The 22710-nt window shown below is 55.0% G+C and overlaps 1 protein-coding gene across 1 annotated transcript in view; it reads right to left on the bottom strand.

Annotated features, from left to right (window-relative positions):
* Nucleotides 1–8743: 8743 nt before the first annotated feature.
* Nucleotides 8744–22710, bottom strand: part of ZNF74 (zinc finger protein 74) — a 24248-nt gene continuing 10281 nt past the window's right edge. The window contains exons 2-5 of the mRNA XM_040251314.1: nt 22387–22537; nt 11953–12079; nt 11553–11648; nt 8744–11050 (exon numbers count right to left, since the gene is read on the bottom strand). Of these exons, the coding sequence (XP_040107248.1) occupies nt 9489–11050; nt 11553–11648; nt 11953–12079; nt 22387–22537 (1936 nt within the window). The 3' untranslated portion in view covers nt 8744–9488. The remainder of the gene's footprint in view (nt 11051–11552; nt 11649–11952; nt 12080–22386; nt 22538–22710) is intronic.

The following is a 22710-nucleotide window of genomic DNA, read 5'->3' on the forward strand; positions in this document are numbered from 1 at the left end:
CACCTGCACCTACAGCCAGACCAGCAGAGAGACCGAGCAAACACGCGTGCACACACGTGCACACACGCGCACAGACACAGGCACTGAAACACACCTGCACCTAGAGCCAGACCAGCACAGAGACCGAGCGAACATGTGTGCACACGCGTACACACACGTGCACACACGTGTGCACACGCGCACACAGGCACTGAAACACACCTGCACCTACAGCCAGACCAGCACAGAGACCGAGCGAAGCCACCAGGTGCAGGACACGGAGACGGCACGGGCGTGCGGCACACCACAGCCCCAGCTCAACAGGTGTTGGGAGAGACACAGACCCTTCAACACACGCACACGCACGTCATGCACACACACGCGCGCACCCCGCAGGCTCACAGGAGTGCCCAGAGCGCTCAGGCCACTACACGCCAGGAGGCGGTCACGGGACAATGCTGCTGAGTTTATCTGTGTCGGAGGTTGCACCCCACCGCGAGCCAGAGCCCGATCCTGAGAGGATCCTGGCGCGTGCCAGACCCCCTCGTCCGCTCCTGTGACTCCCTTGAGCGTCCGGCTCTAGAAAACCCCAGCTGCTGCCTCTCCGTTAGCCAGTGTTCTTCCTGCCGCCATCGCGGGAAGGGAACTACCCACTGACTGTCTGGTGCGCCTCCCTGCGGGGTCCTGCAGGCCTGACGCTTGTCTTTGGGCCCCGGCCACTCCTCCGGGTAGCACCCGGGAGCTGCCGCGAGCCCCCGGAGCCCCCAGGGCCTGTGAGCCAGGGCCTCATCTGCTGCGAGCACAGGAAGCTTGGCCTTTCGGGAGGACTCGATTTCCGGCGTCTGCTTCTTTTGGTTTCCTAGTCTGACCATTTTGTCTGTTTGCCTGTGTATCTGTTTTGAGCTTAAATAGATTGAGCTAGTAGCTGCTGGGAAGATGTTTGAGGTGGCCACAGACGGAAAAAGCCATGTGGATGCCAAGGTTTCCTTAAGGCCACAGAGAGGCTATGACAAGGGCAGGGGCGCCCCTGACACACCCAGCGATCGGTCCCTTTGGGGAGGCTCACGGAATGCAGGGTCCCCCCAGAGGGCAGTGAAGCTGGGGGGTGGGGTTAGGAGAGCAGAGGTCTGAGAGACAGGCGAGGGTGTCTGCAGAGGTTGAGGCCCCCTCAGAGGACAAGAGGGAGGGCGCATGAGCGCGTGAGAGGGAGGCTGGGTGGAAGAGACACTGATGGGTCCAGTGGGGCAGGCACCCTGGGTCCTCATAGGGACAGTCGTGGTGAGTGAGGACATCGGCGGATGAGTCCAGCTACAGGGCTGAGTCACCCGGGTCAGGCAAGAGGTTAGTTAGTTTCACATTAGCGAAGATGCTGAAATGACCCACGTGTCCGTCGACAGACAGGTCAATGGTTAGCAAAGGGAGGTCCATGCATGCAATGGGATATTACTCGTCCTTAAAAAGGGAAGAAACTCTGACAGAATACAAGGGTGAGCTCTGAAGGCATCACGCTAAATGAAAATGAAATCAGCTCATCACAGAAGAGCACATACTATATACTTCCGCTTTCGTGAGGTGTTTACAATAGATTCGCAGAGGGACAGAAAGTGGGGGCCAAGGGCTGGGGGAGGGGGGTGGGCAGTTAGTGTTTAGTGGGGACAGAGTTTCAGTTTTACAAGATGAAAAGGGTTATCAGGATGGCTGGTGGTGACGGCTACACAACCATGTCAGTGTACTTAATATTTCCGAGCTATGCACTTAAAAAGGGTTAAGGTGGTAAAGTTAATGCCATGTGTCTTTTACCACATCAAAAAAAAGAAAGTCAGGAGGTCAGGGCCTCAGGGGGTGAGCTGTGACGTTGGGCTGAATACTGGGCCTGAGGCAGCTGGTGGTCTGGGCGCCTTGGAACCACGTGACTGGTTGGGTAATGACTTTGGGGGTGCAGTGGGCAACAGTGCCCTGCTGGGTCAAAGCTACTTTGTAGAACCTGGTTTAACAGAAAGACAAAGCTTGGCCTTCATCCTACAGTTTTCATTAAGCCAGAACCCACTTCATATTCCCTTGACCCATTTTTCAGAGTTTTTTTCCTCCTCACCTTGAGTTACTTTTCTAAAAAAATAGTTTTTATTTTTTTTAGAGCAGTTTTAGGTCCACAGCAAAATTAAGTAGAAGGGACAGAGCGTTCCCATATACCTCCTCCCCCTTGACCCTGACTATCAAAATCTTCCCTCCAAGCGGGACGTTTGTTGCAATTGGTGGGCCTGCGGTGACGGGCCAGGGTCCCGCAGAGCCCATGGTTCCCCGGGGGCCACGGATGTACACGCTACGGGCAAATGCGCGATGACTCGTGTCCACCGCTGTGACACGGTCCGGAGCAGTTTCCCGGCCCTAAACCCCTGCCTCCTCCGGCTCTTCAGCCTCCCTGAGACCGCCGCTCATTTTCTGCCCCCACAGTCGCGCCTTTCCCGGAAGCTCGCCGAGCTAGGCCGGCTCCGGGCCCCCGGCGCTCGCTGCGCCCCTGCCCGCGCGTTCGCTCGCGTGTCCCTCGCGCCCCTCCCGGGGGAGGGCGCGGCGTCTCCTCGTCTGACGCGCCTTCCCGGGGGCGGGGTGCTGGGGGCAGGGGCCGGGTAGGGGGTCTCGGAGGAGGCGCCCTGCTGCCCGCGGATCCGTGGGCGCGCGCGCGAGTGCGGGGTCCGCGCCGGGACGCGCGCCCGCGAGGCGGTGGCGCCACCTAGCGGGGGGCCTCGGCAGCACCCGGGGCGGGGCCCGGGGCGGGGCGGGGCCCGAGGCGGGCGGGGGCGGGGCCCGGGGCGGGCGGGGGCGGGGGCGGGGCCTGCACAGTCGCGGGTTTGGTTAAATCCCCGGAGATCTCACGGGGACCGTGTCCACCCGCACAGGCGGAGGCGGCAGCCCGCCGCGTGCCCCGGGCGTCCACCCACTCTGCCCTCCAGGTATCGCCGGCATAGGCAGGGAGTGCGCTGCCCCTTGCAACCAACTGTGGAATTTTTGTAGCTTAAAAAAACCCTGTTGGTCCCGTGGTTAAGAATCTGCCTGGCAATGCAGGGGAGGCAGATTCCACCCTGATCCCTGGTGAGGGAACTAAGATCCTGCGAGCCACGCAGAAAAAAATAGAAGAAGGAAAAAGAAAAAACCCAGTAAAATTGGTGTTATCTGTTGCTGTTTGAGTCGCTCAGTTGTGTCTGACTCTTTGCGATCCCAAGGACTGCAGCACGCTAGGCCTCCCTGTCCATCACTAACTCCCAGAACTTGCTCAAACTCATGTCCATCGAGTCAGTGATGCCATCCAACCATTTCATCCCCTTTCGTCCCCTTCTCCTCCTGCCCTCAATCTTTCCCATCATCAGAGTCTTTTCCAATGAGTTGGCTCTTTGCATCAGATGGCCAAAATACTGGATCTCCAGTTTCAGCATTAGTCCTTCCAGTGAATATTCAGGGTTGATTTTTCTTTAGGATTGACTGATCTTGCAGTCTAAGGGACTCAAGAGTCTTCTCCAACACCACAGTTCCAAAGCATCAATTCTTCAGCGGTCAGCGTTTGTGGTCCAACTCTCACATCCGTACATGACTCCTAGGAAAACCATAGCTTTGACTATACAGAGCTTTGTCGGCAAAGTGATGTCACAGCTTTTTGTATTTTATCATAATTACTGTCTGAAACAAATGTGACTGTGAGTGGAGGCTGGTGGCTGCAGGAATGAGGCCTCTGTGGAATATATTAGTGCAACAGTAACAACAGAATTCTGGCCAGTGGACCACTGCCTGCTGGGGCCGCTGTGGCTGTTGGGACAGGCCTTACCTGATGCTGGTTCAGGTCACAGCAGTTCACCACAAGATGGCATTCATCCCTTCTCGGTTGAAAACTAGGCCGCAGTGGACTGTTCACTGGAGAAAAGGGGGGAATCATCATCCCTTCTCTTCACATCTGGTGTGACGGATCTCTGCCTTCAAGTCCCTGTTTGAATGAATTTGGGGCCATAGTAACAACTTGCATGGCCCAGGCAGCTCTGCAGGGTCTTAGGGCAGAACTAAGGAGCAAAGCTTTATTTTCTTCCAATCAGAGCACCCGTCTTGATAGTGGGCAATCTCAGGGGAGAGGGAGCCAGACCCTAGAAGAATCCGGTGACCTCTTTCCTTCCAAGCTCTGAGCACTGGGGAAGCCCAGGTCGCAATGTGCCCACACCAGGTGGGGGCAGCCAGGGACATTCTGACCTGGGGGCTTTCCTTGGTGGGAGGCTTTGGTGCTTTGGGCTGAGGAAACCAGGTCGTAGGTGTTTCCCAGTAATTCTTGGTCACCTAGGGCCTCCGTGTCTGCTGAGAGCCATGGGCCTGGTCCCCATCCTATTCACCCGCCATACCTTTCCTTCTCTATGATCTGCAGGAGGAATTGGCCAGCGGCAGCCCAGGGCCCAAATCTGTCTGGAGGCACGTTTTCATAAACAAAGGTTGACTGGCCCACCCCTGCCGCCCAACGCCAGGAATGCTCAGCACAGTGTAGAGCGCTTGGACCCTGCCAGCTGGCTCCTAGTGGCCATCCCGCCCCAAAGCAGCCACTGGGGGAGGGCAGGCCACTTTCCGCCCGCAGCGCTGGAGCAAGGGGGCACACCTGTCGGCCACGGCCGCCTCGCGACACGGCACCCTGGCCCCAACTGCCCACTCCCAGCCTGAGCGCAGCTCTCTCACCGCCTTGCTCTGACCCTGACTAGCACCCAGATGCCGTGGCTCATCTCAGCCTCAGGGAGGGGCCCTGCATTCCCAGGACAGGCCCACTGCCCACCTGTCACCTTCCTGCTCTCAAGGAGCGCGTGGAGGTGGCCTGGCTCCTGGCCTCCCCACCCACTCTCCGTCACTCCCGGCTCTGGATACGAAGGAAGGAGAGCAGCGCCGTGGGAAAACCTATGGCCCCTGCAGTTCACCATTCAAGGTGGAAATCGCTTTTTGTGCCAATTACAGAAGTAACGTGTCTGTCATTTTAATAATTCAGAACGGGACTCATCACCTAGAAATCCGATGCAAATATTAGGGGGTCCTCATGGGCTCCGTCCCAGCCCCCACCCTGCTTCATTCTTCGTTCTTGTTCTGTTTTTGAGGGAACAGGAGGCTGGCCCTGCAGGCGAGGCTGAGCTCAGGCCCCTCCCACTCTGGACCAAGGCCCCGTCTCAGCAGCTGTTTCCCCGCAAAGCCAGAGTGACGTCTGGGGCTCCCTGCTGGGCAGCCTGGCTGGTGGCAGCCCCAGTCCACACACCCTAAGCATTAGTGCTCCACTGCCGAGCGGGGTTTATCCCAGAAACACAAAGACGATGCGGTGACTGGAAACCTATTCACAGTCCAGCTGCCTCTCCACAAGGAAACAAACCCGCAGCCGTTTCTGGGGCTGCAGAGGGGTTTGCTCAGTTCGGCCTGGTTAAGAATACATACAGGAGGGACTTCCCTGCTGGTCCAGTGGAAGACTCCACGCTCCCAATGCTGCAGGCACAGGTTCAATACCTGGTCAGGGAACTAAGATCTCACATGCTGCATGGCCAAAAAATAAAATAAAATAATTTTTAAAAAAGCACGCATACAGGGAGGCCCTGTATGTGTTGTGTGTGTCCACCTGTGTGCATATTGATGTGGACATTTCCGCTGCGTGTGTGTGTGTGTGTGCTACATGTTCACATACTGCATGTATTTGTGTACATCTGAAAATGGAATAGTGGACAAGAGAGAAAACTAAACTGTCGAAACGGAGGAACAAATAATTCTATTTCTAATACTTTATTTCCTTGGCTGCCTCAGCTTTGCTGCAGCATCCAACCTCCTGGGGAAGCTCCCTGGTGAGCCAGGGGTTAAGACTGCGCTTCCATGCCAAGGCAAGGGCTCGATGCCTGATTGAGGAAGTGACACCCACGTGCTGCGTGGCACGGCCAGAGAGAGAGAGAACGTGTCTCGCTGAGCTGTGTCCTGATGGAGCTTTATCTTAGACTGACATGGCTGTGGTCGCCTCACGGAGTAACCACGTGGTCCCGCTTAATCAGAGGCTGTGTTAGGTCTGGGGGGAGGAGATAGCAGAGTCACTGATAAACTGTGAAAACCTAACAAGCTTCTCTTTTGGCTGCACTTGTGACCTGTGGGATCTTAGTTCCCTGACCAGGGGGCTGGTCTGTGCCCTTGGCAGTGGAAGTGTGCAGTGTCAACGCTGGACCGCTGGGGGCGTCCCCAAACTGCTTTTGAGCTCACGTATTAGCGGCTTCTACACTCGCGGCTCTCGACTGTGACAGCTTAGGACCACGGTTTGCACTTAACGCAGCTTTGTTGCTCAGTTGCCAGGTCCCGTCAGACTCTTTCAAGCCCATGGACTGCAGCCCACCAGGCTCCTCTGCCCACGGGACTTCCCAGGCACAGACACTGGAGTGGACAGCCACTCCCTTCGCCACAGGCTCTTCTGACCCAGGGGTCAAAGCCCTGTTTTCGGCATTGGTAGGCGGATTCTCACTGAGCCACCGGAGGAGCCCGGAGACGCGCTTGGAGGATGTCTGAGACTCAGAGCCAGGCAGAGCCGTCTCCGCTGGCCCTGAATACGGCCCTACGGTAAGCTGCTCGAGGACGCTGGATCCCAGTGATTACAGGTGGGGAATGTTTCAAGTGTGTCCTTATTCCCCTGGGGACCAAAGAGGTCCAGCTAGAAGAATCGTGGACTGACTCTTGCAGCTGTGGACTGAGCTGAAACTCTCTGTGGAAACGCTATTCTGAAGATTATGACTCAAACACTGAGGAAGCTAAGGTGATTGGCAGTTAAATGAGTTAGAACATGTATAATTTCTTAAAAATTTATTGACTTAAACAATTTTGCCTATAATAAAGCCCTTTACACTTAAAGTGTATACATGCAGAGAGAAAAAACAAGAGTAAATGCATCTCCAGGCCATGACTGTGAACTGAGGACTGTTTTAATTCTCGTACAGCTGGTTTCCATCCCCCAGTTTCTTCAATATGCACGTATTATGTGTATGATGAGAACACAAAGTTTGTATGTAAATAAGAGCATTGAGACATCAATGGAAGGAGGGGCCAAAGGGTATTTCCAACGGTTTTCTTGAAGAACAGTAATAACATGTTCCATATCAAAATTTTTAAAGAGATGGGAATACCAGACTACCTTACCTGCCTCCTGAGAAATGTCAAGAAGCGACAGTTAGAACCAGACATGAAAGAACAGACTGGTTCCAACTGGGAAAGGAGTACGTCAAGGCTGTGTACCATCACCCTGCTTATTTAAATTCTATGCAGAGTACATCATGCGAAATGCCAGGCTCAATGAACAAAAGCTGGAATCAAGGTCACCGGGAGAAATATCAATAACCTCAGATATGCAGATCACACCACCCTTATGGCAGAAAGAGGAGCTAAAAAGCCTCTTGATGAAAGTGAGAGTGAAAAATTTGGCCTAAAGCTCAACATTTAGAAAACTAAGATCATGGCAGCCAGTACCATCACTTTATGGGAAAGAGATGGGGAAATAGTGGCTGACTTTATTCTCTTGGGCTCTAAAATCACTGCAGACGGTGACTGCAGCCATGAAATTAAGACACTTGCTTCTTAAAAGAAAAGCTGACAAACATCAACAGTATATTAAAAAATAGAGATGTTACTTTGCCGGCAAAGGCCCACATAGTCAAAGGAATGGTTTTTCCAGTAGTCATGTATGGATGTGAGAGTTGGACCTTAAAGGCGGCTGAATGCCAAAGAATTGATGTTTTCAAGCTGTGGTATTGGAGAAGACTCTTGAGTCCCTTGGACTGCAAGGAGATCACCAATCAATCTTAAATCAGTACTAAATATTCATTGGAAGGACTGAAGCTGAAGCTCCAATACTTTGGCCACCTGATGCAAAGGACTCACTCACTGGAAAAGACCTCGATGATGGGAAAGATTGAAGGTGGGAGAAGGGGATGACAGAGGATGAGATGGTTGGATGGCATCACTGACTCAATGGACCTGAGTTTGAGCAAGCTCCAGAAGTTGGTAAAGGACAGGGAAGCCTGGCGTGCTGCAGTCCATGGGGTCACAAACAACTGAGCAACTGAACATTATGAAAAGGTGTTGCTCGAAGCAGTAAGGTGCTGCCATCGGCTGAGTGTGCTAGCAGCCCCGCCGGGCAGGCAGTAGCAGTGTGTGTATATGCTAATTTGTATGTGAATTTCTTTTAAACTTAGAAGTATGGTTAACAATCAAAGCTAGATTCTACCTGTTTTTTGCCAATGAAGTTGTCAGAGCTTCCCTGTTTGCCGCAGGGAAGGGCTTGCAGCCAGCCTCAGGGACGCTGGAGGAGCAGTGGGTCAGCACCGAGGGCCCAGAAGCCAGCCTGGCAAGACCAGCCGGAGCCTCCGGGACCGGGTGGTGCCTGACCAGTGCCGCCGGCTCTCCTCATCACTTTGTTCTCACACAACCAAAACCACACTGGAATGACGCAGCACGTGGTTCATTTCCTTTATCTCAGACTGTCACTTCTAGCAACCTACTGCAGGACCGTGTTGAAAAAGAACGCAAAAAGGTGGTGTATGAAGGATGGTTTATAATAGTGACAGCTTGAAAATAACTCTCATCCAACGGAAGAGCAGCTAACAGAACAGCCCGCCCTACCCAGAACCTCAGCTCCAAAGACAGCAGGTTCTGCTGGAGAGGCCGGCCATGTGGTGAGGACGCTGGGGGCCAAAATGACAGGCCGCGCACACCGTGTGGCAGGAACGTGAAGACGCGCCATCAGAAAGCAGGAGGCGGCGCACCAAGGCGCCAAATGGGGCTTTATTGAGAATTACGGGTGCCGCTTCCCTTAATTCTCTGTTTTCTGAGACGCGGTTATTCAGCCTCCATACAGACTTTAATAAAAAGTGTGAGATAGACTCCAGCGCTCTGTACAGATGTGAGCCGGCAGCTGGTCTCTGCTCTAAACTGAGCGGGATGGCCGAGTCCCAGAGGGACGCCACCTCTCCCCCTCTCTGGGGCCACCAGGTGCGCCTCCTCTCAGGGGCCGAGTGCCGTGGGGTCCGAGGCAGCCCTGCAGGTGGCCTCACCAGCTGGGGTAGAAAGCCTGCTTCCGCCATGGACGGGGTGGCCAGACGGGGCACTGGGCTGCACGGCCACTAATGCGTGAGTGTGGCGAGTCCGGGGAACTCGCTTCTTCCCAAAGGCCCACCATCTGAGCCTACTCTCCCCTCCTGGAACAGAGTGTTCACTTAGAAGTAATACTGTCTGTAATTTTCCTGTTTGCTCTCCCCTTTAATTACTATGTTAAAAGAGTTTACAGAAGAAACTCGGGATGGAAATCGAGGAGGCGGCTGTCCAAGGACTTGAGGACAGGGGCGGGCCCCCCCCTCACCTGAGAAGAGCGCCCCCTCCCCGCCTTCTGAACATCAGGGGGAGGACAGGATGCCCTCGGCGCTCTCCCACCAGCTCCCTCTTCAGCAGCCCACGACCTCTAGGCGTGTTTCAGGTGGGTGTGTCCCACACACAAGTTAATTTCCGGGGTTGCTCCCCAGGGAGAAACTCCGGCTGCCCGAGGGCGGGGCCACACCCAGGAGCTTGGCCACGTCCAGGGCATCGACCGGGCCCCCGCCGCCCCCGCCCGAGGTTCCCGCGCCCAGCAGGCTGCCTGGCATGTAGTAGGGGCTCAGCAAGCGCTGGTCCAACTGGACGGCGAAGGGCTTCTCGCCGCCGTGGAGCCTGCGGTGCTCGGCCAGGGGCCCGCTCCAGCCGAACACCTCGCCGCACTCGGGGCACTCGAAGGCCTTCTCCGCCGAGTGGGTCTTCTGATGTTTGATGAGACAGTGGTTCTGGCTGAAGGCCCGGCCGCACCGGCCGCACCGGTAGGGCTTCTCGCCCGTGTGCACGCGCTGGTGCACGATAAGCGACGAGTGGCAACTGAAGGCCTTCCAGCAGCGGCTGCAGTCGAAGGGCTTCTCGCCCGTGTGCACGCGCTGGTGCACGACCAGGTACGAGTGGGAGCTGAAGGCCTTGCCGCACTCGTCGCAGCGGAAGGGCCTCTCGCCGCTGTGCACGCGCTGGTGCACCGCCAGGTAGGCGTGGCAGCTGAAGGCCTTGCCGCACTGGCCGCACTGGTAGGGCTTCTCGCCCGTGTGCGCGCGGCGGTGCAGCGTCAGGCGCGAGCGGCTGCTGAAGGTCTTCGGGCAGTCGCCGCAGCGGAAGGGCTTGTCGCCGCTGTGCAGCTTCTCGTGCGCCGTCAGCGACGAGTGGCAGGCGAAGGCCCGGCCGCACGCAGCGCAGCGGAAGGGCTTCTCGCCCGTGTGCACGCGCTGGTGGCGCGTGAGGTGCGTCCGCTGGTTGAAGGCCCGGCCGCACTCGCCGCAGCGGTAGGGCCGCTCGCCCGTGTGCACACGCAGGTGCATGGCCAGCAGCGAGCTGCAGCTGAAGGCCTTGCCGCACTCGCCGCAGCGGTAGGGCCGCTCGCCCGTGTGCACGCGCCGGTGCACGTTGAGGGACGAGCGGCAGCTGAAGGCCTTGCCGCACTGGCCGCACAGGAAGGGCTTCTCGCCGGTGTGCACGCGCCGGTGCTCCAGGAGGTTTGTGCTCCAGCTGAAGGCCTTGCCGCACTCGCCGCACTTGTAGGCCTTCTCCCGCGCATGCCAGCGCCGGTGCAGCGCCAACGCCGCGCTCCGCTGGAAGGCCTTGCCACACTCGCCGCACGCGAACGGGCCGCTCCCCGCACCCTGGCTCCGGCGCCGGCTCCCGGCCCCGGTGGACCGCACTCTCCCCGGCTGGCCTTCCGGGGAGGCTCCTTCTGAGGGAAGGCGGGGCTGGGCCGGCAGGGTGCTCTGCAAGCCAAGTGCCTCCTTGGACTCACAGTTGCCCCGCCGGCGCTCCTCGGCGGACCCACCACTAGCGCAGCAGGCTTCGCCTCGGGTCAGAGCAGTCGCCGGGGCCCCCCAGGTACACCCGTTGCCGAACCCGGGGTTGTGCACACCGGTCCTCGCCAGCCCGTCTGCGATCGGCTCCCAGGGCGGCTCTTCCTTGTAAACAAGCGTCTCCTCCGCCTCAGGCCCGGGCTCCCGGCCTGGTTCTGGAAGGAAGGGAGAGGCCACCCTGAGAGCATGCAGAGGGGCAGCGCCAGGGCTCAGGGCGGGGCGTGCCAAGAGCGCAGGTGAGCGGAGGGAAGCCGTGCAGGGGCGGGGCGGCAGGGCAGGGGCAGGGGCAGGGCGGGGCAGCAGGGCAGGCGGAGTGCATGGACGTGGGGCGGGGCGGGGCGGGCGGAGCCTCGCAGAAGCCGGCCGCTCCGAAAGGAGCCGGGCAGGGGGTGGAGTCGTCCTTGGGGGCTCTGAGTCCACACTGACAGCCCACGCGGGAACACTCCATGTGCAGACGCTCCTGTCTCTCTCCTTCCAGCTAAAGGCAACCGGCTGTGTCCGTCCTGGTCACTGTGCCCCCAGCACGGGCGCTGGCACACAGTCGGTGCTCAATGTGTGCTCGGGGAAGGGCCGCAGGAGGGGCTGAGCAGGCGCAGAGGGAGCAGCAGCCGACCGCAGGGGCAGCGGGGAGGGGCTCCGCCTCCGCGCACCGCTCACCTGGCCCGGGCGCCGCAGGCCCGTCTCTGGGAGCCCGCCACGGCTCCTCGCCTCGCTCCAGGTGGGAGATGACGTCTGGCTTGCAGACCGGAGGCCCTGCGCGGGGAGGAAGCAGCGTGGCTCTGGGCACTGTGTGTGCCAGCGCTGAGGAAGGGGGCTCAGACGAGGAACCCACGCTGACCTGCGGGTCTGAGGACCCCAGAGAGACTGAGGCCCCCTCCAGGGCAGGCTGGGGTCGCAGGGCCTGTCCACCCCTCCCTCTCCTCCAGGCCCCACCTGCAGGCAAAGATGCCGATGGCAACACAAGGGCCCAGGGCAGACACAGGAGGCCGCGTCCTGCCAGGCCCAGGCCCGAGGAGAGACGCCAGACCTGGCTTCCTCACCTTGGGCACCATCTTACCCAGGGAGAGAAGGTTCTGGTAGTTTTCCAGCATCACATCCCGGTACAGGGCCCGCTGGGGGGAGTCCAGTCGGCCCCACTCCTCCTGGGTGAAGTCCACGGCCACGTCCTTGAAAGTCACAGACTCCTGGAAAGACACACGTGTTCTTTCTCTCTCACCACCCGTGATCCCTGGTGACGGAGTAGCTCAGCATTGGAGACCTCGGGAGCCATCCTGAGTGTGGCCGAAAGGCTGCGCAGTAGACAGAAACGGCCCCAGCCCCAGACAGGCGCCGCACTGCGCCCTGAGGGCGGACGGGACCCCTCCGTGTCCTTCTTGCTTGCCCCCCACTTCTTCCCGCCAGGGCGCCTGCTCTCCCTGGGCCACGTCCCTGCCCTAACCTGCTCCTACCCTCCCCCAACGCTGGCCCCTGGTCTGCGGTGCCCCCTTCGGTCATTCCAGCTCCGAGCACCCTGCAAGGCCCAGTGACTGACTCTCCGCGTGACTCTGGTCCGGAACCCCGGTGTTCTGGGCAAGATTAGCCGGAGATGAACGGGTTCTCCGGGCTCACACCGAAACCTAAGTCTCAGAAAGATCCAACTGCACACGAAGGAATTTCACCGCATCCGAGAGCACAGCAGTTCAATCCAGCACGCACACAGACGCCGAAGGGGGAGGGGGGACGGAGTGGGAGACCGGGGCTGGACACAGACGCCGAAGGGGGAGGGGGGACGGAGTGGGAGACCGGGGCTGGCGTGCACACGCTGCTATGTGTACACCTCAGTAAGGAGAGCCTACTCTGCAGCTCAGGGCGCTCCGCTCAGTGCTCTGAGGCGAGCTGGACGGGAAGGAAGCCCAACGAGAGAGGCTGCGTAAGCACGCATGGCTGACTCGCTCTGCTCTACAGCCGACCAGCAGCGCTGTGCGGGGACTGCGCTGCAACAGAAGCTTCAGAAGGGCCACTCCGTCCAGACCCAACCAAGTAACTAGGAGGGAAAGCCAGAAAAACCAGAATTAGGGACAACAGTACTTGCTTACCTCAAAAGAAGGTGTTAAGGGCGAAACAGAATCGAACAGATACAAGATGGAGAGAATACACAGCAGAAGGGCAGCTACACACTCAACCCCAGCAACAACCGAGGGACGCGAGCGACCAGGACAGCCCGGGAGACTGGGGGCTGCCAGAGTGCAGCGGAGCAGCAGAGCCCAGCCGCGCCGGGACGGTGCAGGGCACACACGCAGACCAGGACAGCCTGAAAGGGGGAGGGACAGGGGCAGTGCGCGCTGCCGGCGGGTGGAAACTGAGGCAGCTGTGTCAGCAGCAAAGATTTCAGAGCAAGGGACACCAGAGGTGAAGCCTGATCACGTGATTCTGCAGTGGTCGTCACTACAGGGTCACCTCGGGAAGAGCTCACGAGAGTCGCAAACAAAGCTGCACCTGTCCACAGAGCCTCAGGGCGCACAGAACAAAGCCCGACAGGACTGAAGACAGGCCCCCGGCGGCGCCCGCAATGACTCTGCTGCCAGGGCAGGAGACACCGTTCAGTCCTTGATCTAGGAAGACCCCACGTGCCACGGAGCAACTGAGCTCGCGGGCCGCAGCCACCGAAGCCTGCGCACCCAGGGCCCTGCTGCTGCTGCCGCCGAGCCGCTTCCGTCGTGTCCGACCCTGTGCGACCCCACAGACGGCCGCCCACCAGGCTCCCCCGCCCCTGGGATTCTCCAGGCAAGAGCACTGGAGTGGGCTGCCAGCGCCTTCTCCGCTAGGGCCCCCAGTCCACAGCTCGAGAGCAACCCCCGCCCGCCACCACCAGAGACAGGTCTGCGCAGCGACAAGCGCCCAGCCCACAAAACAACGATAGAAGAAGAGAAGAGCAGCAGACAAGCCCACAGTTACACAGGCGACCTTAAGGCGGCCTTCCCGTAACCGACACACTGTTCAAGCAGAAGATGTCAGAACACAGAACACCCGAATAACACCACGACTCAGGGTTGACTGGGCATTTACAAAACACTCTAGCCAACAAAAGCAGGTGCACGTTCTTCTCAAGTGCACACAGAACGTTTACCAAGATAAACCACAGGCTGGGTGATAAAAGTAGCCTCGGTGAATCTGAAAGACATCAAACCACACAGTTCCTTCTCTGATTACAGCAGAATTAGAAACAATAGAAGACACCTGAAAATCCTCCCCCCATTTACATTAGCAGACTCCTAAATAATACGGAGTTATTTCTCCACTGATCTCCAGTAGCATATTGGGCACCTACTGACCTGGGGAGTTCCTCTTTTGGTATCCTATCATTTTGCCTTTTCATACTGTTCATGGGGTTCTCAAGGCAAGAATACCAAAGTGGCTTGCCATTCCCTTCTCAAACAAGAGATGGCAAGGGTGAACGTCAACATTCTAGAAATCAGCGAACTAAAATGGACTGGGATGGGTGAATTTAATCAGATGACCATTGTATCTACTACTGCGGGCAGGGATCCCTCAGAAGAAATGGAGTAGCCATCATGGTCAACAAAAGAGTCCGAAATGCAGTACTCGGATGCAATCTCAAAAACGACAGAATGATCTCTGTCCATCTCCAAGGCAAACCATTCAATATCACAGTTATCCAAGTCTATGCCCCAACCAGTAATGCTGAAGAAACTGAAGTTGAATGGTTTTATGAAGACCTACAAGACCTTTTAGAACTAACACCCAAAAAAGATGTCCTTTTCATTCTAGGGGACTGGAATGCAAAAGTAGGAAGTCAGGAAACACCCGGAGTAACAGGCAAATTTGGCCTTGGAATGCAGAATGAAGCAGGGCAAAGACTAACAGAGTTTTGCCAAGAAAATGCACTGGTCATAGCAAACACCCTCTTCCAACAACACAAGAGAAGACTCTGCACATGGACATCACCAGATGGTCAACACCGAAATCAGATTGATTATATTCTTTGCATCCAAAGACGGAGAAGCTCTATACAGTCACCAAAAACAGGACCAGGAGCTGACTGTGGCTCAGATCATGAACTCCTTATTACCAAATTCAGACTGAAATTGAAGAAAGTAGGGAAAACCGCTAGACCATTCAGGTATGACCTCAATCAAATCCCTTATGATTATACAGTGGAAGTGAAAAATAGATTTAAGGGCCTAGATCTGATAGAGTGCCTGATGAACTATGGACTGAGGTTCGTGACATTGTACAGGAGATAGGGATCAAGACCATCCCCATGGAAAAGAAATGCAAAAAAGCAAAATGGCTGTCTGGGGAGGCCTTACAAATAGCTGTGAAAAGAAGAGAAGCAAAAAGCAAAGGAGAAAAGGAAAGATATAAGCATCTGAATGCAGAGTTCCAAAGAATAGCAAGAAGAGATAAGAAAGCCTTCTTCAGTGATCAATGCAAAGAAATAGAGGAAAAGAACAGAATGGGAAAGACCAGAGATCTCTTCAAGAAAATTAGAGATATCAAGGGAACATTTCATACAAAGATGGTCTCGATAAAGGACAGAAATGGTCTGGACCTAACAGAAGCAGAAGATATTAAGAAGAGGTGGCAAGAATACACAGAAGAACTGTACAAAAAGATCTTCACGACCCAGATAATCACGATGGTGTGATCACTAATCTAGAGCCAGACATCCTGGAATGTGAAGTCAAGTGGGCCTTAGAAAGCATCACTACGAACAAAGCTAGTGGAGGTGATGGAATTCCAGTAGAGCTGTTTCAAATCCTGAAAGATGATGCTGTGAAAGTGCTGCATTCAATATGCCAGCAAATTTGGAAAACTCAGCAGTGGCCACAGGACTGGAAAAGGTCAGTTTTCATTCCAATTCCAAAGAAAGGCAATGCCAAAGAATGCTCAAACTACTGCACAATTGACTCATCTCACATGCTAGTAAAGTAATGCTCAAAATTCTCCAAGCCAGGCTTCAGCAATACGTGAACCATGAACTCCCTGATGTTCAAGCTGGTTTTAGAAAAGGCAGAGGAACCAGAGATCAAATTGCCAACATCCGCTGGATCATCGAAAAAGCAAGAGAGTTCCAGAAAAACATCAATTTCTGCTTAATTGACTATGCCAAAACCATTGACTGTGTGGACCACAATAAACTGTGGAAAATTCTGAAAGAGATGGGAATACCAGACCACCTAACCTGCCTCTTGATAAATCTGTATGCAAGTCAGGAAACAACAGTTAGAACTGGACATGGAACAACAGACTGGTTCCAAATAGGAAAAGGAGTACGTCAAGGCTGTATATTGTCACCCTGCTTATTTAACTTCTATGCTGGACTGGAAGAAACACAAGCTAGAATCAAGATTGCCTGGAGAAATATCAATAACCTCAGATATGCAGATGACACCACCCTTATGGCAGAAAGTGAAGAGGAACTAAAAAGCCTCTTGATGAAAGTGAAAGAGGAGAGTGAAAAAGTTGGCTTAAAGCTCAACATTCAGAAAACGAAGATCATGGCATCTGGTCCCATCACTTCATGGGAAATAGAGGGGGAAACAGTGGAAACAGTGTCAGACTTTATTTTTGGGGGCTCCAAAATCACTGCAGATGGTGACTGCAGCCATGAAATTAAAAGACTCTTACTCCTTGGAAGAAAAGTTATGACTAACCTAGATAGCATATTCAAAAGCAGAGACATTACTTTACCAACAAAAGTCCATCTAGTCAAGGCTACGGTTTTTCCAGTGGTCATGTGTGGATGTGAGAGTTGGACTGTGAAGAAGGCTGAGCACTGAAGAATTGATGCTTTTGAACTGTGGTGTTGGAGAAGACTCTTGAGAGTCCCTTGGATTGCAAGGAGATCCAACCAGTCCATTCTGAAGGAGATCAGCCCTGGGATTTCTTTGGAAGGAATGATGCTAAAGCTGAAACTCCAGTCCTTTGGCCACCTCATGCGAAGAGTTGACGCACTGGAAAAGACTGTGATGCTGGGAGGGATTGGGGGCAGGAGGAGAAGGGGACGACCGAGGATGAGATGGCTGGATGGCATCACAGACTCGACGGACGTGAGTCTGAGTGAACTCCAGGAGATGTTGATGGACAGGGAGGCCTGGCGTGCTGCGATTCACGGGGTCGCAAAGAGTCGGACACGACTGAGCGACTGAACTGAACTGAAATAATACGGAGCTGAAGAAGAAATCACCAAAAAATTGTAGAAACTTCTTTGAACTGAAACAGGAAAATAAAATATATCAAAATGTTCAGCATTAACCTAAACAGGACTTAGAACTTGACGGCAGTGAACCCTATGTGAGAACAGGTCTCAAAACAACACTTAAGTTTCAACTTGAAGAAAGTGAAAGAAAGAAATAGCGAAGGAAAGAAAGTGAAGGAAATAAGAATCAGAAATCAGTGAACAGAGAAAGGAGAATCGACAGAGAACAGCCAACGAGACCATCTCAGGGCTCTTTGCAAAGACCAAGAAGTAAACACAGGCTCGCGGCTTGACCCAGCCATCCTTCTCTCGGGTCCTTATGCGCGAGAGAAAGCACACCTGTGACCTGGACGCCGATGTTCACCGTAGGCTTACTGCTAACAGCCCAAACCTGGACTCAACCCCTTAGGGTTCCTGAGCTGGAGAGCAGATAAACAAACGGTGGGGTACGTATACAGTGGTGTTATGCGTGGAAATTAGTTTGTTGAAGCCCTAAGCTCCAATGTTAGAATGTTACTCGAGCTGAAGATGGGGTCTTTAAAGAGGTTATTAGAATGGGCCCTGAGTAAGAATAGCGTCGTGATAAGGAAATGAAACCCGGACACAGATGCATACAGAGGGAAGGACGCGTGAGGAGAAGCGCCGTCCACAGACCAAGGAGAGCAGCTCAGAAGAGCCCACCAACACCCTGGCCTCTGCTTCTGGCCTCCAGAACCAGGGGACACGGCCCCTCTGCTGCCAGAGCCACCGAACCTGTGGCATCTCGACAGGGCAGCCCAGCGGCCTAGAGCAGAGTGGGGTCGCATTCAGCAGTCAGAAGGAACAAGCTGCTGATGCGCGTCAGGACACAGATGTACGAGCATCACGCCAAGTGACATGAATCAGAAGCGGAACCACACGCACAGGGGCGTCCCTGGTGGCCCAGCGGCTGGGACTCCGCACTCCCAGCGCGGGGGACCCGGGCTCGACCCCTGGTCGGGAGCTAGATCCCACGTGCCACGAGTTTGCATGCCACAAGCAAAGACCTGGTGCAAATAAATGAATACGTATCTTTAAAAATCGCATACGTAATTCCACGTGACATTCTCCAAAAGGCAAAATTATTTTGGTTGCCAAGGGGACAGGTGGAGAAGATGGACCGTAAAGGGGCATGAAGGGCCTTTCTGGCTGATGGAGAAGTCCTGTCCTGGCTGTGGTGCTCACCCAACTGCACGCATGTGCCAAACTCACCAAGTCCTACGCGCATAAAACTGGAGAGCTCTTCCTGTGTATAATCATACCTCAGGAAGTCTGACCAAGAAGGCTGCCCGCCAAAGAATCAGTGCTTTCGACCGTGGTGTTGGAGAAGACTCGAGAGCCCCATGGACTGCAAGGAGATCCAACCAGTCACTCCTAAAGGAAATCAACCCTGAATATTCATTCTAGGGACTGATACTGAAGCTCCGACACTTTGGAAAGACTAGAGATCTCTTTAAGAATATTAGAGATACCGAGGGAATGTTCTAACCAGCTCACCCTAAAGGAAATCAGTCCTGAATATTCACTGGAAGGACTGATGCTGAAGCTGAAACTCCAATACTTTGGCCACCTGATGTGAAGAACTAACTCCTTGGAAAAGACCCTGATGCTGGGAAAGATTGAAGACGGGAGGAGAAAGGGATGACAGAGGATGAGGTGGCTGGATGGCATCGCCGACTCAATAGAGTTTGAGTAAGCTCCGGGAGTTGGTGACAGACAGGGAGGCTGGGCGTGCTGCCGTCCATGGGGTCGCAAAGAGTGGGACAGGACTGAGCGACTGAACTGATTTCATGCAAAAACAGGCACAATAAACGACAGAACCAGCAAGGCTCTGAGGGAGGCGGAAGAGGTGACGCGGTGGCAACGCTGCCCAGAACTGCACAGACAGGGCTCCACGGCCGGCCGGCCACGGCGGCGTGCGCACTCACCCGGCGCCAGACGGCCCGGTACACAGGGCCAGGGGGGCCTTGGGGAGCGTCACTGCAGACTCAGGAGGTGACGCAGCTCCAGCCGAGCTACTCCAGATCCTGAGAGTTGCTGCTGCTGAACTGCTGTGCTCGCTATGCCAGCCTCTCCGGAGAAGTGAGCAGTGGCCACAGGACGGGAAAAGGCCAGTCATCGTTCCAACCCTAAAGAAGGGCAATGTCCAAGAATGTTCAAACTACCGCACAACTGCACTCATTTCACAAGCTAGCAAGGTAATGGTCAAAATCCTTCAAGCCAGGCTTCAACAGTATGTGAACCGAGAACCTCCAGATGTACAAGCTGAGTTTAGAAAAGGCAGAGGAATCAGAGGATCAAATTTCCAACTTCACCGGGTCACAGAAAAAGCAAGAGAGTTCCAAAAAACATCTCCTCCTGCTTCATTAACTACACTAATGTCTGTGACTGTGGATTATAGCAAACTATGGGAAAATCTTAAACAGATGGGAATACCAGACCACCTCACCTGTCTGCTGAGAAACCTGTATGCAGGTCAAGGAGCAACAGTTAGAACCTTACATGGAGCAATGGACTGGTTCAAAATTGGAAAAGGAGAGCATCAAGGGTATATATTTTCACCCTGCTTATTTAACTTACATGCAGAGCACATCGTGCAAAATGCTGGGCTAGATGAATCTCAAGCTGGTATCCAGACTGCCGGCAGAAATAGCAACAATCTCAGATATGCAGATAACTCTATTGGCAGAAAACAAAGAGAAACTAAAGAACCTCTTGATGAAGTTGAAAGAGGAGTGTAAAAGCTGGTTTAAAACTCAAGATTCAAAAAACTAACATCACGGCATCTAGTCCCATCACTTCATGGCAAATAGATGGGGGAAAAATGGAAACAGTGACACACTCATGTTCCTGGGCTCCAAAATCACTGCAGACAGTGACTGCAGCCATGAAATTAAAAGACAGTTGCTCCTTGGAAGAAAAACTATGACCAGCCTAGACAGTGTATTCAAAAGCAGAGACGTTACTTTGCTGATGAAGGTCCACATAATCAAAGTTATGGTTTTTCCAGTAGTCATGTATGGATGTGAGAGTTGAACATTAAGAAGGCTGAGCACAGAAGAACTGATGCTTTTGAACTGTGGTGCTGGAGAAGACTCCAACCCTGAATATTCGTTGGAAGGACTGATGCTAAAGCCGAAGCTCCACTACTTTGGTCACCTGATGCAAAGAACTGACTCACTGGCAAAGACCCTGAGGCTGGGAAAGATTGAAGGCAGGAGAAGGGGACGACAGAGGATGAGACGGTTGGATGGCATCACCGGCTCAGTGGACATAAATCTAAGCAAACTCCAGGAGACAGTGAGGCACAGGAGAGGCTGGCATGCCGCGGTCCACGGGGTTGCAGAGTCAGCTGTGTCTCGGCGACTGCACAGCAACAAGCCTGATGGACTTCAGGGAGGCAAGGTGGGGTGAGGACGCACGCTGAGCCCAAGGCGCTCAGGAGTGAAGCGAGACGGTGCCGGCGGAGGAGGCGAAAGCGGCAGAAACAAGACCTCAGGCCGCCAAGCTGCTAACAGAGCTCTCAGCGGCCACGTGGCTTCAGTGCAGGGGCGTCGACAGGCAAGAGCAGGATCTGAGCCACGTTGAGGCCTCTCTAGGGGCACTCCCAACCTACCTGCCCACGTCCGGTAGTCTTCATTTTGCAGGGCAGGGAGCAAAAGGGTGTAGAATCAAAGGCAGACTTGGTAATGCAACCCGCAGAGGAATCAGAACAGACCACGGGGATGTCCCAGCAGGGAAGAATCCTTGCCACAGTACGAGACTGCTGGGGGAGGAGAGCACTTCAGAGAGAGGACCAGCTAGTCACAGCCCTGGGAAGCTGGTGTTTCAGGAGTAACATCTGCACAAGAAGGGGAGCACCTCTGAGGTGGCGCTCTCAAAACACACCCTGCTTTTTCCTCCACGTCAAGATCAGCTGCAGACACTGGGATATCTCAGCCTACATTCTTCAGCCTGTACTTACCATGGATGTTCTCTCCACAACCACAGTACCATCGTCACACCCACGAAGTTAAATACTGACACAGCGCGACCTGAAATACATCTACAAATGCCTCTGACAGGATTTTTGGGTCTGTGACCCACTAAGGACCATGCACCTATCTCACGTGCTCGTCATGTCTCCTGAGTGTTTTACAGAACATTCTAACACTACAGAAGCTGGGCCCGTCTCACCATACGTGTTTTACAGTCATTTCTACCTTTCAAGTGACAGGTTAACAGAATTACCAAATCCTAAAAATGACAAAGGACTCTCAACTCTCCAAGCCTTTCACCCATACTGTCTCTATCAACTGCACCTTTCTGAACACTGGGAAGGATAGACGGGGTAGGTGGCGGAACAAAATGATGAGCAAAAACCCAAAGTCTGTAAAAGGAGTGATTTGTGCTTCACTCAGCTGCAGAAGTGGAGAAGGCAACGGCACCCCACTCCAGTACTCCTGCCTGGAAAATCCCATGGATGGAGGAGCCTGGTAGGCTGCAGTCCATGGGGTCGCTGAGAGTTGGACACGACTCAGTGACTTCACTTTCACTTTTCACTTTCATGCATTGGAGAAGGAAATGGCAACCCACTCCAGCGTTCTTGCCTGGAGAATCCCAGGGATGGGGGAGCCTGGTGGGCTGCCGTCTATGGGGTCACACAGAGTCGGACACGACTGAAGCGACTTAGCAGCAGCAGCTGCAGAAGCGGCCCCAAGGCCAACTACCTTCAGAGCCCCCAAAGCCTCCGTGATTCCACGAAGGCCTTGTGTCAGGAACTGGGTACAGAGAAAAAGCATATCGGGACACATGCTCTATCGTCACTCTGACGCCCAGCGCCGAAACCCAGCCCTCCCATCAGCTGTTCCACATCCTCCTACCTAACTTACTCCCAGAAAACGCCCCCGAGCAAGGATCAACCGCAGCAAGCATCCCATGGGCCTGTGTGTGGACATGAGCCAAGTGGTCTCACGGGAGCTGCCACCCACTAGGTGTGCGTGGAACTAAAACCGCCACCGAGCGCTCCTGGCACAGTGCTGGGCACACAGCAGTCCCGAGCGACGGGCCGCGGCTGGGCTGTGCCAGGCTGGAAGCGACACTCGCCTGGAGGGCGCGCTCGGGCGTCACCGGACCTGTCCCCCCCACCACCCGGGCCCAGAGCCTCCTGAGGACTGGAGCACAGCCACCCAGATCGGGGGGCCCTGGATGACCAACGGCCTGGAAGATGGAAGGACGATGCCAACCCTCCTCATAAAGAACGAGATGTTCAAAGACAAGACAGCCACTCACCTCGGACCTGGCTTCCAGGAGACCCTGAGGCAATGTATCTTCCGGAATCTCTTTGAGGGGATGAGCAGGATCTGGAAAGGACGAATGAGTCAACGGGGCTTTCTGTCCACAGGCACCGGGCACCCCCGGCCCAGGGAGAATCAAGGGGAGTCAGAGGCGAGCCCCAGCTTCGGCACAACCAGAGAGAACCTGGGGCTAATCCTGCTTTTCGGCGTCTCGGACACCCCACTTACGGAGGAAACGCGCCGCCGTTCCCGTCCCCGTCCCCGTGCCCACCGGGAGGAGGCGGCGGCGGCCTGACTCCGGGGCGCTTCCGGGAACCCC

This window comes from Oryx dammah, unplaced genomic scaffold (genome assembly GCF_014754425.2).
Source record: "Oryx dammah isolate SB20612 unplaced genomic scaffold, SCBI_Odam_1.1 HiC_scaffold_12, whole genome shotgun sequence".
NCBI lineage: Eukaryota > Metazoa > Chordata > Mammalia > Artiodactyla > Bovidae > Oryx > Oryx dammah.